The sequence below is a fragment of the Alosa alosa genome, chromosome 11, assembly GCF_017589495.1.
Source record: "Alosa alosa isolate M-15738 ecotype Scorff River chromosome 11, AALO_Geno_1.1, whole genome shotgun sequence".
NCBI classification, from domain to species: domain Eukaryota; kingdom Metazoa; phylum Chordata; class Actinopteri; order Clupeiformes; family Clupeidae; genus Alosa; species Alosa alosa.
The window spans coordinates 13,532,349-13,546,529 of NC_063199.1; the positions used below are offsets into that span (position 1 = coordinate 13,532,349).

At 42.6% G+C, this 14,181-nt stretch overlaps 2 protein-coding genes across 2 annotated transcripts; one reads left to right on the forward strand and one right to left on the reverse strand.

Moving 5' to 3' along the window:
- c1qtnf13 (C1q and TNF related 13) lies at window positions 1–2,709 on the reverse strand. Its single transcript, XM_048257692.1, has 2 exons — window positions 2,663–2,709; window positions 1–1,389 (listed from the first exon to the last, which is right to left on the reverse strand). The coding sequence occupies exons 1-2, from the start codon at window positions 2,688–2,690 to the stop codon at window positions 314–316; spliced, it is 1,104 nt and encodes a 367-aa protein (XP_048113649.1). The 5' UTR covers window positions 2,691–2,709; the 3' UTR covers window positions 1–313.
- A 2,021-nt stretch (window positions 2,710–4,730) lies between these two features.
- On the forward strand, window positions 4,731–12,910 carry ube2na (ubiquitin-conjugating enzyme E2Na). Its single transcript, XM_048257813.1, has 4 exons — window positions 4,731–4,844; window positions 10,173–10,419; window positions 10,901–11,041; window positions 12,717–12,910. The coding sequence occupies exons 1-4, from the start codon at window positions 4,815–4,817 to the stop codon at window positions 12,761–12,763; spliced, it is 465 nt and encodes a 154-aa protein (XP_048113770.1). The 5' UTR covers window positions 4,731–4,814; the 3' UTR covers window positions 12,764–12,910.
- The last annotated feature ends 1,271 nt before the right edge of the window (window positions 12,911–14,181 follow it).

Consider the following 14,181-nt stretch of genomic DNA (forward strand, 5'->3'; position numbering starts at 1 on the left):
TGTCTACATTAGTTCATACTCTTACAAGCAACCATATATACCAATCTATACACTATTTACATTATAACTTTAGTTGAACAACTACTTTAGTTTATGAAGTGTTCTATGTTAAAATAATTTGCTCTTGGAAATTTTGGCTAAAGTGTTACTATGCTGGTAAACATGTTTTGCCCCACAGTGGGATACACAAATATAAGGGCATATTACAAACCTAAGAATCTACATTTCCAGACTCTCAGTTATGTGTCATTTGTACTACTTAGGATAATAAAATTGTGCAGGCGCAGCTTCTCAGCGGTCCATTGGATGTCCCTTAATTCTGAGTCCTGCCCTGTCCCACGGGGGCCACTGCGTAGACAAGGAAGCCGGAGAAGGTGGTGTAACGGCCCTGGTTGCTGTAGATGCCGTATCGGTCGTCCTGCTGGCTGTAGAGCCACACGCTGTCTCCCCTCTGCAGCAGCAGCAGCAGGCTCTGGCTCTGCATCTCCCGCCGCCGGGACATGTCCTCGTCGAACACCATGGCCTGCACCTCGCCCTTGCCCAGCATCAGCTTGACGGACACAGCCCTGCGTGGGTGCTTGCCCACGGTGAAGGCGAAGAAGTAGGCCCCCGGGTAGTGGCACGTGAAGTGGCCCGACGTCTTGTTGAAGTGTCCCCCGATGTTGACATACTCCACGTCGAAGGTCAGGGCCTGCTTGCTCTGCTGGAAGATCCTCTCCCCCAAGATGGGAGACGTCCGGGCCACGGAGAAGGCTGAGCGAGGCTCCTCCGCCAACTCCTCTCTCCTTGTCCAGCCGTAGTCCCCTGGTGGTGGACAGCCGGGAAACGGCAGAGCCGGCGGGGGAAGGTGGTTGTTGACGTAACCCGTGTTTGATGACACATCTGGGTAGACGAGGTAGCCGCTAAATGTGATGTAGGGGCCAACGTTGCTGTAAAGGGCGTACTGAGGGTTCTCCTGGAGCAGCAGCCACACAGTGTCCATGGCTCTCAGGCTGACCATCACACTCTGGCTCTGCACCTTGCGGCCTTCCTTGCGGTAGTCGTCGTAGGCGATGGCCTGCACCTCCTGGCCGTTCTTGACTAGCATGACAGACAGCAACTTCTTGGGGAACTTGCCAACGGTGAACGTGAAGTAGTAGACACCTGGGATGCGGCAACGGAAGCGGCCTGTGTCGGGGTTGAAGTCGTGACCCACGTTGACCAGCAGGCGGTCAAAGGTCACAGCACGCTGGGAGCCGCCTGTGATGCTGCTGCTGCGGGTGGCCGAGAAGGCCGAGCGCTGGCCGGTCACCAAGGGAGGAACATGGAAAGATCCGGCCAGTCCCGAGCAAGTGAGCAGATAGAGCAGGAAGGTCAGAGGCCGGGTCAAAAACGTTGATGTGCCTTGAGCTGAAAATAACACCAAAACAGGCCAGTGATGGGAAAATGTCAATAACAAATATGAGCATAAACATTAATGCCCTGCAGGACATGTTTAAAGACTTCCTAAAGACAATGTCAACAGGAAATCCTGTTGAAAGATCAAAGACAATGAAACAAGTCATCTGAGGAATGAGGGAAAAAGACAACTACATCAGTAAACCCCTTCATTACTGAAGTCCTTAGGCTACTCTATAAACAAGCCACATATTGTTTGGTTTACATATAACAATGGGAACACGATGGAATGTATAACAGACTGTGCTAAGGTATACTCAATGCGAAAGTACTTTTTTTTTCCCAAATCGGTGTGTGATGGTTTGGTTAAAATAGCACATGAGTGGGTTAGGAAGTCTGGTTTAGCCCTGTCAGAATGAATCCTGCACCTCAGATCAAGTGTTCAGTGGGAGCATCAGTCCTCTAATTCAGCTGGTATTGTCTGTTCTCTCTGTGCACTCAGAGAAGGCAATAGATTAGACCTTGGTTCATCTGGCCCTATGTGCTGGAACGCTGGAACAATGGCATATTTGGGAGGGGGTGATGAAGCCCGCGTGGGACTGGGAGTGAGGTGAAGGAATGTCTTTTAAAAGTATACCAACCTCAAATTGTTACTGCTTTACCAGGGGAACCTATTGTGTTACTGTTATTTTGTCAAAAATTGTAATCTTCATCACGGAATGTGTCAGTTGTTGATGGATAAATGGTAGCCTAGTCTTATTAATTGTGTTGAAGCAAGTACGTAAGCGAATTTGAAAATACTGTTTCAAACTCTGTTTAGAGTTAAACAGGTACTAATCAGGAAAGGTATGTTGAATGTTACAGCAAAGAATTGATCTGCTTAAAGCATTACTTAGTAGCATTACTTCTCTAAAATGAGTGGTTCAATACAGGAATGACCTGTTTGTTGGATAATTTAAGAAATTTCTCAGATAAGAAAAACTATAATCATATTTGAGTAACTGCTTTGAATCATTATGACCACCCGTTTCAGAGAGAGCATTGCCATGTTACATCTCATCCCTCACACATGATGGAATTATATATAACTATGACATTATGCTATGATATTTTAATTAACAATGAAACATGAAAAAAGAACAAAGGAATGAAAATTACACATCCTTTAACTACAAACTGGAACGTTTTTCCCAGTGACTAGGTTGTCCTTACACATGTCTCACAAATAATACAGAAAGAATATATCTCTTTTTCACATCATGTTGATAAACAGAGGCTGTCCTACCTGCTCTGGTGTGGTGTTGCTGATGCATGTCTGGGATGACTGGCGGCTTCCCCTCCTCTCTGGTGCTCTGCACGGTCTGCGTCCCTTTTCTGCTGATATGTCACCCTTTCAGGGGAGCAATGGTATCCCGACAGAGGAGGAGCGTATGAGCTGCAGCATCTCTGGACCCAACAAAGAATTCATGCAGACCTGTGACCCTGAGTAAGAAAGTCAGGGTTCAATATCTGGCTCAGAGTTATAACAAAATTTACCAGAGTTTGTTTAGCCAGTTAATATTTCTGTGTATGGTGAGCAAAATGAAAATGTTTTTACAGAGTATTATGTTTATTTTGTGAAGCTTGTCAAACTAAATATTAACCCAATATAATTAAAGGTTGCACCATAACAGGGAGATGAACACATACAGTACGAAAATCAAACTGATTCAAGCTTTATGGTTTTCCTGTGTGGATAGATGACATAAGCATCTCTCTCTCTCTCTCTCTCTCTCTCTCTCTCTCTCTCTCTCTCTCTCTCTCTTTCTCTCTGTGTCAATAAAAGAAACTGGGCTGTGAAATAATCCTCTTTGGAATTCAAAAGAAAAATACCATTCATTCTGGGACAGAAAAGGGATATGGCCTTTTTAGCAGCAAAATATGTAACAGCTATCCATAACCTGAGGGACAGCCAGTGAGGCCACCTATGACAAAAAGTCCACACAACTCTTTGGAGTGGTGGTCAACAGACCCAGCTTCAAGGGTGGGTGGGGTAACTGCTCTCTCCCTTCGCTACAGTTACATTTTGTCTTTATCTATTTCATATTTGTTATTTACTTTAACTATATCCTACATCCAACTACTGCTCTTATGACTGTTTGCTTACCTTATTGAACATGTCATGCAGATGTTGATCTTGTATTAGTCAGAGCTGGCCCTGTGGCTAGGTCCCATGGTCTCTGGAAATAACTTCCGAAATCCACATTTCCCTATTTGGAATAGGCCTCTAGCATCTTACAAAAATAAATGATTGCTAATGAAGAATGAGCTATTCTGTAGATTCTTTATTTTACATTAACTTAATCCCTATTGACTAGTTCTGCATTATTTTACAATGTAGGCCTGTTCAATTTACATCAACCTTTCTCTACAAAGGCCCACTTGGCCTATTCCTCCATTGTGGGATAAGAGGTATGAGCTCCAGTGGGAGTTCTGGGAATGAGAACAGCTACTAAGTTAACTTTCACCTGTGCCATAACCTGTGTCGGCTCCATTGGATTGTCATCTACTGTACCGTGCTTATAGAGCGCCAAAACATTACACATGTATCATGGCGCTTTACAGAATGTAGGCAATCAGAGAAAAAAGGAAAGAAAGGAAGAAAAGAAAAGAAAAGAAAAGAAAAGAAAAGAAAAGAAAGGGAGAGGCCCATGGGTAACAGGGGCGAGGAAAACCCCCTAGAATTGGAGATACATATAGGAAGAAGAAACCTTGAGCAGATCCACGACTCAAGGGCCTGACCCATCTGCCTAGGGCTCAAATAGTCCAGTGTTGGAATTATCCAGGGGAAGGGAGTTGTCAAGGGGCATGTGGTGGGTTGGCAGACGGGCCAGTAATCCGGGCAGAGTTGCCATAGGCAGGTGGTGGGTCGCTAGGCTGTACGGGCCAGGAGTCCAGATAGGGGGACAGACAATAGCTCTACACAGGGAAATGACATAGTCAAGAGTATGCATATAATTTCATCAGGAGAGCAAAATCATTTTTACATTGAAGTTAATTTACCATTTAATAATCTACTATAAATGCAAAAATGTAAATTTGTCTCCAGTGCATGGTCTAAAGCCATTTTAATGAAAATGAATAGCTATAGGCCAGGCCATGTGTCAACACAGCAAGAGCCAACTTAAACTGAGAATTAAGTCTTGTTCATTGATTTGATACTGTTACATTTATGGAAACATTATTTTATGTTTTATTCTACTCAATAAACTAAACGATTTAATGAACCTATTACCCATAGACAGTAAACCTACCACATTACTAATAAACTCGGTTAGATTAATGGACGTAACATTTCCGAGTCGTGACGCTAAACGCCGGAAGACGTGTGTGTCTCCGCCGTAAATGCAAACGAAGGAGTAGCACTGGGAGTCAGAGCAGACTACAGCAAAGACAAGATGGCAGGACTGCCCCGCAGGATCATCAAGGTAACAGTGCATTTGTATTTCAAGCAATAATTAAGATCTTTGTATTTAATTCCTCACAATCAATTTCGTAAGATGTGATGCCTCAGTCACTGAGTGAAGTATTGTGCAAGGTGACAAATGGGATAGCTATCGGTCGGTTAGCATATGCCTCTATGAAGGCTGTGGCTTGCTAAGTGAACTTCCGTTCAGCTAGTCCTCGTTTCCAGCCCGAATAAGGGTGGGTTAAAATTGAACTGGATGCAGGCTAAAAATGGCGGAGAAGTGTGGTGGTGGTCAGTCGTGCGTTGATCTTTATTGTCGTATGTGTTTAACACATTCTGATGTTTATACTTTGCCAATATTCGTTTGTGTGTGCACAATAGTTTGCATTGTCGCTAGCTAACGTTAGCTGACTATCCCTTGCTAGCTAGCTTCTGTTCTGCCTTAATCCATTCAGTTATTGTAGCTATCCTAGCTAACGTTAGCTAGCCCTTGTCAGTCCTGTAATGAGTTAGCTAGCTCTTGAACTACCTCTCTGGCTAGCTAGCTACTGTTATTCTATTGAATATCTTGTTATATTAAACATAGTCATCAACGGGTTTCAGGAGGTGCCGATAGTTGAATATATTGTGTATCACTCTTAATCAAATAATCAGATGCTCTATGATCTTATATTGAAATGTGCTCGTTTGGCTCCTATGTTGCGGCTAAGGAAATGACACTGCATGCGCTATCAGTTAGGTAAATGCTGTAAGTGACAAGTCCTGTTGAGCGATGTTTGGAAAAATAGTAACGATGCTGTCTAGTGATTGAGTGAACTCTAGTTCTGTCGTGTTCACTTCTTCATTACGTATTGAAAAACGCTAGGCCAAAATCAATGGTTTCATTCCAGTGGTCAACTCCTGAATGTTTGGTTTCGTGGTAACGTGAATCTAGCTTGCTACCCTATCTTTAACGTTATTGCGATATTAGTAGCTCTCAGTCTTAACCCTGTAACTGTCAACAGTTGTCCCCTCACACGAATCGTTGTAATAATGAGCATCACATCAGAAACTATTCATTGGTCTGGCAGCACTGAACTGCAGTGAGATTGAGTGGTTAGCACAGTGTATGAAGTGACGTTTGCTGGGGACGAAGGCGCAGTCAGTGGCAAGTTGGGCTGATTCATTATTTAGTGTGTTGAACTGTCAACTCAGTTTACAGTGTTGTGAAGTTTGTCGCTTGGTGCATTTGACACGTTGTATTTTATAAATGTTTGCAACTGCTTTACCGAGAAGTCTTAATAACCAAACTAGGTTTTTTTTTTTTGTGCTCGAGTTTCATTTTTCCTCAAAATATAATTTGTGTGCTCGCTCAAAATATTTTTCTGTGCTCAAATTGTGCTATTGCTCGCTCATAAAAGTGGAACAAATGTAACTCCATAAGTAACCAAACGAGAATGAATGTTGGAGAGAGAATTTGGTTTGTGCAGATGGAATATAGTAAAGAAGAAGAAGAATAGAAGAATTGTTATCTACCCCACGCCCATTGCATGCTTGTGTGTGGGTTCTTTGACATTTTAGGAATTCCGGTCCATTTTCCAGAGGCAGAACAAGCTGCACGAGCCTGTAGGGGTTAATATTGGTGTACAGGCTACTTTCACAGTTGTTTGTCCTGTGTGGTGTAGGTTCATATCTGTTTGTGTATATAGCCCAGCATGGATACTTGATGCATAGAGAGATGTATCAAAAATATTTGAGAATCAAAACATTTCCATAGCTTTTGATTTGGTTTACAATATCAGCTTGTATCAGCTTGATGAAATTTGACTGGACCTATATTATCCAGCAGCAACTGCCTGTCAAACTAGCTATGAGACAAAGACTGTTGTGTAATCAGGTTATGTGTGTGAGAGGTGTTCCTGGTTGTGCTGGTGGCATAGCTCTCTCAGGTGCGTATGTTATCCATCCCTCCTTCTGAATTCCTCATGTGCTATCCGATTCTCACAGTCCTTCTGCAGGAGGCCAGGCTTTCAAGAGCACCTGCAGGTCCCCAATGCATCTTGTTGTGAAACAGCAAGTAAAGAGGGGCTTACATTCAAGTTTATTACTTTTTTAGTTTTTTACTGTCCCTCTAGATTTGTGATATAATATGATGGCACTTTTAGCAGTGGCCATCCGTATGGATGCATTTAGTCAAAGTCCTTTGTGTACAGCCAGTGTTCAGCTTTGTCTACTTTGTTCATGGTTATTGAAGGACCTAGACATCCATAATGTCTGATGAAATTGATAGGTCTAGCCTACGTAATGTTGGTGAAAGCCAAACATATTCCTTTAATGGCCTTGTGTGCCTTGAAGTGAGGGTGCATTACTAAGTCATAGACTGTAAGGAACTTATCAACGGCTTCTGTGTTGTAAGTCTGTTTGTTTGAGAGAGGCAGTGTGTACATAGACTAGAGGTCTTTGTGCTATTCCTGCATGATTTCTCATAACATAGGGAGAATGGCTCTGCAGTGTTCGAGACAAGATCATCAGTTTTCTTGCTTTATTGAGTCCTCGTTTACGCGTAGGAAAAACATATATATTTTCATGCAGTTTGGTCTTTCGTTTACTTGAAAACGGATGTTTTATCACTGAAAACGATTATTTCTGAAAACTGAAAAGTTTCACTATTACATGTAAACGGAGGGAAACAGCGTTTTTGCATTGTGACATGTTCCCTCATTTGTTTGAAATCTCTGATTGGCCACCTCCTTGCTTGAGGGGTACACAACACCCTTCCCCAGCTGTTTTTAGCATAGGTGTGAACAGAATTATTTTTAAAAACGAAGGAGGGGAAAATATCCGTTTTTAAGAATACCCTTCTATGTATAAACGTGGGCTGAATTTGCAGTGTTTCCCATACATTGACTTATTTGTGGCGGGCCACCACAATATCAACATTGACCACCACACAATGATTTTCCAGGTTGTACTAAATTGTGCTTAAAGCGGGTTAGCCATGCAGCGCTAATTTGTTAAAAACTTTTGCATTCAAGTTAATTCTGCAAACCTACCACCAAAAATAGAATTAAATTCTGTGGGAAACACTGATTTGTGATCAGTATGTGCTCTTTAGTGTGGTGATCAAGATAATTATTTGTAATGATCAAAATAATTGTTTGTAACCTGTTTTTACTGAAGAGGATTTATACTAAAAGCCTCATAATATCCAAGGGAAATATTTAGGAATTGATTCATCCACTACAGGATGGCACAAGCCCTGATTCTCAAACTGAAATGAACAAATATTCACTAAGCAATAACCATTTCGCCTAAGCCAGCTAGTTACTACAGTGGTTTAAGACCTGTTCAACATGCAAAATAATCAACCTAAAAAAAGCTGCATTGAGCAACAAAAAAAAGTAGCCTATGTTTCCAGAGTTTAGCTTCAATGAACTCTAATTGCCCCTCCACCATGTGAAGCAGATCGAACTTTGCCAGAGGTGGTCACCAGGGGAGCAGAGCTCAGTGGTATATTGGCCTTTGAGTCAGTCTCCTGCTTCCATCAGACTTTGTTTTTGTTGACGGTGTCCTGTTCAAATGTTTTTCTCCTGTTGAAATTGTCTATAACCAGAGTCATGATTCATTGTAGTAGTTGTGGTGATTGGGGACAGATTTGCTGTATAAATCAGTGGAGAGAAATGATGACACGGCAACTCGTACTGAAGCCGATGTTCATGAGTCAGTGTCACATGCGGTGCCTGGGAGTGACGCCTAAGGTTTAAGAACATTACGTTTCTGAAGCTTTGAGGTGTTCGGCAGATATGAAGATGTGGCTTCAGTATAATTGATTCACAATTTTTAATTTATGTTTTTCTGTTTACGTCTACTCAAGGCAAAACATGACTCAATAATAGTTTTCTTTATTAAAACCAGGCTTTGCACTGACTGTTCCCCAGTAACTAGGGACCAATATGCAATATGTTTGTAGGCCTATCCTTTTGTGTAATGTTGCTACAGTTTACCGGCATAGCTGCTTGGCAGTATTAAGGTGACACACCATAAAAAAACAGGCGACTGCTTTAATGTGTCTAGCAAGGACCTGTTCAATGACAAGACCAATAGAATTGTTTGGTGTGGATGTTACGGGAAGAAAGTGACACTTCCAGGGGATCTGAGCCCAGTACCCTTAGTCTCCAGACACATCTCATAACGCCAGAGAACTTCTGGCTCTGCCGTTTGAGTGGCTGTAGAGGAAGCACTTGTCTCCATTTTGTACGTTTTAGTCATTTATCATTAATCTGACTTATTTAATTTGTCGGCCTGGCCTCTCTCTGCCTATTATTCCCTAGGCACCCCACCCAGGCAGTTCAGAACATTAAGATAAATTTGATGTAAGCTTACAGCTTATTTATAGGTTTTTCTGGTATATTTCTGTATGGTCGCCTGGATGAACATAGCCGAACCTGTTAGCAAATTTGAATTCTATCACAACCGCTGACAGACAGAGGAGTACAGTTAGTTGTGTTGCAGTGTTGTAGTACTCTAGTCCAGGACTCGGACTCGAGTCCGAGTCATGAGCTAAATTTACAGACTTGTGACTTGACTTGAGCACTGAATGACTCGAACTTGGACTCGGACTCGTACATTCAGACCATGCAGACTCGGAAATTGAGACAAGGACTCGACTTTTTTTTGTAATGTCATTAGGCTATAATTGTAATATGTCATTAGAATATTATTTGGTATAGGATTTTAATACCTAAATTATTTTTAGTATTAATATTAGTGCAAAGGAGTGTTACTGCTTTATGTCATACATCACACATCACGCCATGTTCCTACAATAACGGATGTTAACTTTAATGGCACAAAATGCCTGGAGACATGAATGCCTGAAAGGTTGTCAGTTTTGCATTTAATAGTGACTCGACTCGGATGAGTAGTGGACTCGACTCGAACTTGACTTGGAATTTTTTTTTAATGACTTGGACTTGACTCGGACTTGAACACTGGAGACTTGAACCTGGACTCGGACTCGAGGCATAGTGACTTGACTACAACACTGTTGTGTTGTCAACACAACCAAAGGCTGCGCTGACATGCATTTTAAAACCATGTTTACAAGAAAGATGTGTTTGCTGTACTTCTTGATTTGGGAAGAACTTAATGTACCAGTTTAGATTTAATATCTAAATCTCAATTGAGATTTGAGAATCGATGTGGTGTCAGCCAGGCTAGCTGTGTGGAGGATTTCGGTACAGAACGTCATTTGTATGGGACTCTGTGCTAGGATAACAGGAGGGCTTGATGTGGCCCCCTGTCTGCTATGCAATATGACTGCTAACAAGGCCTGGTGCTTGTGCGCGTGTGTGTGTGTGTGTGTTAGGAGACACAGCGCTTGCTGGCAGAACCGGTGCCAGGCATCAAAGCGGAGCCAGACGAGGGGAACGCACGCTACTTCCATGTGGTGATCGCCGGGCCGCAGGACTCGCCGTTCGAGGGCGGCACCTTCAAGCTGGAGCTCTTCCTGCCCGAGGAGTACCCCATGGCTGCACCCAAAGTCCGTTTTATGACCAAAATCTACCACCCCAACGTCGACAAGCTGGGCAGAATATGTCTAGACATTCTGAAAGGTGAGCCGTGACCTGCGTCGACACACACATACACATACTCACACTCACACTCACATGCTCGCATGTTGATAGACACCCTGTTGTTTTGCACACATACTTTTGTTTGTGATGCCGATTGTTTGTATTTATCAGGGCCTGTGACGAGGGCTATGAAGGATGCGCCTGTTTAATCTCCCAAAAGATCAGCGGACTCTCAGATTACATTTGTGACCTCTCACTAGACATGTGTCAGAGCTGCTAGATGCCACTATCCCACTGCGCTGCCCATACCACTCAAAATAGATGCTTAACTTGAAACTCTGCAATGAACTCTCCCTTCCTGACCGTACACTCCCCTCCTCTCTCCTTTCTCTCTCTCTCCCCCTCTCCCTCTCCCCTCTCCCTCATTCAATGCTGGTTATGTTTGTCTGTCTCTCATTCACTCAATCACACTTTACCACCACACACACAATTAAATGCTCTCTCCTACTGCCCATTGCAGATAAGTGGTCCCCAGCGTTGCAGATACGCACAGTGCTGCTGTCCATCCAAGCATTACTAAGTGCTCCAAACCCAGATGATCCTCTAGCCAATGATGTTGCGGAGCAGTGGAAGACCAATGAAGCTCAAGCCATAGAAACAGGTGAGGAGCACTGAGCCAGAGTGGCCAAGCCGTTGTTACTACGATACAAACATCTCTGTTGATGTGATGGTGACAGTAAGCCTGTAAGTGCTACTTGTCTAACATTCACTAATAATATTGCTGATGCTCAACACATACCAGCTGGAATAGTATTTTGAAAAGGTGCCAAGTGTGTTGATGTTAATTAAGTAAACTGACATATTGACTGCCACCTTATGTTTGTGTGGAAACTCGAATTTGCCTACTGTTGATTAACGTTAAAGACTGCATTCGGCACATCAGTACACATCTGTATTGAACCTAACGTCCTGTAAATGGTTCGGTACGAATATGTGTACAGTCACACCCCTAGTTACAACATCGGAATCATTATGTAGCTCAAAGGACCACTTTGCTGCTTTTCAAGTTATGTATTTACAGGCAACTACTTTTGGCGTCCTTTTCGCATCCATATTGATGTTATATGGTGAAGGACCTAAACACCTTTGTCCTTCCCACTAGCCATCTAAGTTATGTATTATGTAGTTCTGTGGTCAAGGGCAGAACACTCTGCGAAAATGTAAGAAAATTCTTCATGGCATCACCGTGCCAACTATACCGCCAAAACATGAGTTATCTGGTTTGACATGCCAACTGGGCAGTTGTTGATGTTGGCAAAGTTTGTGCATGCCTTTGAAGTAGTGTGATGGTTTTAGACCAGAATTTCATAATGCTACTATAATATTAAATCACAGAGACCTATTGTTATTGTTGTATATGCCTTGCTGTTGTTGTCAAGCAGGATTTGATCCTTTGTTCCAGGAAGAAATCTTTACAAAAAGGTTTCATGTTTCTTTTTAAATTGCTGCGCCATCTAAAATCGTTATACTTGTTTTGCTGTAAATATCTTTCAGAAGTGTAGCAAAACACCATTTTCAAATTTTAGTTAAGTTAATTAGACCTTTATTGGCTGGGTTGAGCCTCAGGGAAAGTGAAGGCTATTGTTTGAAATGTCTAGCACATAAATGCTGCAGAATTCAACACAGTTAACACCAGCTTTACCTTATCAGACAACCTGCCGTCAAGCAAGTTAACTCTGGAGTGGGAGTTGTCATGGCAACAAGCATGCACTCTGACCTCAGGTTATGGAAGAGAAAATTCCAGTTTTCTGGTAACTTGTGTGTGCAGATCTGAGTTGGTTGTCGACCTCATTTTCTCACGTACCCTTAGAAGCCATTGTTAATCACCGACACAAGAGACTTGTTCATGGCTGGTTCAGGTGTTTGTTTGGGGTGGGCATCTCGTGTTAGTCCTTGATGAGTCATGATGGTGATTCATCCAGAAGAAGACGCTCCACCCCAGGCGCTCATGTGGTGCTGGAGCAGCCAGAGTCAGTCAGACACATACCCGCAGGAAGTCCACTCCACACGTCTCATAAGCCTGTGCACAGGACAGGATCTTATATTTTTTGCCCCTCGTCTCATTAACATCCATTTTTATTTTTTTAAATGCACTTCTAAAAAGCAGTTTATGATTGGATTATATGGATGTTTTTTAGTGGCAACCTCAGATGATTGTTTATTGCCAGACTGGTTCTTCATGGTTTTGGTTGTATCTGTTGTTTCATCACATACAATGACTATAATTGTATGGCTGTTCATCATTTTAAATCACAATGTGTTTGTTTGTGTTTCAGCACGGACATGGACCAGGCTGTATGCCGGGAACAACATAGAAGTGTAGAAACGAGTTGAAGAAGAAGAGGATTATGTGGACGTCGAGTGTGAACACAACTCCTCATGGTCCGCCAAGATCTGTTCATTTGCATTTAAATGACAGTCTTGGACCAAATAAAACATCAAACAAAACATCTATACCTATCAAAAGAAATGTTACAGAGTATATTAGAGAAGAAAAAAACAATTGCAGACAATTGGTGAGTTTAAAAGCAGAAAAAAGGACAGATGGGGGAAAAAGAACCTACCTGAAATTTTTGTTCTTGTCCTGAGTCACTTTGCTTTGCTGCCCTGCTGCATGGGGAGGCTCCATGTGCTCCATCAAGGCTTTGGGTGTCCAGCCACAAGCCGGGTAGTATAGGTTTCAATGCGCTTCACTAGCACGAGCATAACATCCAACGTCATTTCCACAGTGGCTAATTGTGGGTGAGTGTAGAATACAGAAACTCTTGGTGTGGGCACTGCACACGTGTACGCCACCTACCCGAAGAGCTGCTCTCGCCTACGCTTTCCCACAATCCACTGCTGTGGAATCTTCATGTCACGCTCCTGCTATGGTCATTGATCTGTATTGCTGGCCACAGACATCTGCTTTAAACAGCACCTCAGCTAACCTGGGGAGGTGGGGTGGGGTGGGGTGGGGTGGGGTGGGCTAGGCTAGCCAGGTGAAATTTTTACTGTGTTTTTCCCCCCCTCTCTTTTAAAAGCCTTTTTTTTTGTTTTCTCTCTCATGATGCTGTTGATTTCCTTGATAGCAGCTAAGTAACCCTGACTTCCAGGCTACGGACTCATCAATGTTAGGAAGCATAGTGACTGATTACAAACTCTAGCTTGGCTTTTTAAAAAAAAAAAATATATTATTAATAAATAATAATAATGAGAAACCATACATGACTTGAAAACAAACGATTAAGCAGTGGCATGGCTGAGCAGAGCACTAGCCGGCCATCTCATTCAGTGCATAACCTATGACCGCTGTCAGTGTATAGACCTAACTTAGGTGTGTGACATTTGTGTGACTTCTGCCAAGGGAAAAGGTAAGGGCAGTGAATATGTTTATGTATTAGACAAAAAAAGGTGAAAAAACAAACAAACAAGTATATTTTGTTATTCTAGTGGGTCGTAGTATTTAATTCTGACCTCTTTGCCATTGCTGTACTAATTGTTCTTTGAACGCTCCACCATACTCCATCACCATCCAAAAGCACCTAGGCCCACGTGTCTGTTTTCTCAGTTTTAGTTGTTTTGATTTTTGTTTGTTTGTTTCGGACAGAACTACGGTTGCGTCTAGGTTGACTCTATGTCTGAGGGGTTATGGGCAGGAGATTTGTGGTCATAGGCGGGGTCGGGTGGGAGGTTCTGTAGAAGATCAGTGTAGGCTTTGTCTCAGTTGTTGATTGGTCCTTGGTTTAAAAGTCTGTATTC

Excerpts from the sequence above, each read along its gene's own strand:
- c1qtnf13 (XM_048257692.1), bottom strand. The coding sequence starts at position 2,690 with ATGCATCAGCAACACCACACCAGAGCAG. Across the intron at positions 1,390-2,662 it reads GCAACACCACACCAGAGCAG|CTCAAGGCACATCAACGTTT; the intron begins GTAGGACAGCCT and ends TGTTATTTTCAG.
- ube2na (XM_048257813.1), top strand. The coding sequence starts at position 4,815 with ATGGCAGGACTGCCCCGCAGGATCATCAAG. Across the intron at positions 4,845-10,172 it reads TGCCCCGCAGGATCATCAAG|GAGACACAGCGCTTGCTGGC; the intron begins GTAACAGTGCAT and ends TGTGTGTGTTAG. Across the intron at positions 10,420-10,900 it reads ATGTCTAGACATTCTGAAAG|ATAAGTGGTCCCCAGCGTTG; the intron begins GTGAGCCGTGAC and ends TGCCCATTGCAG.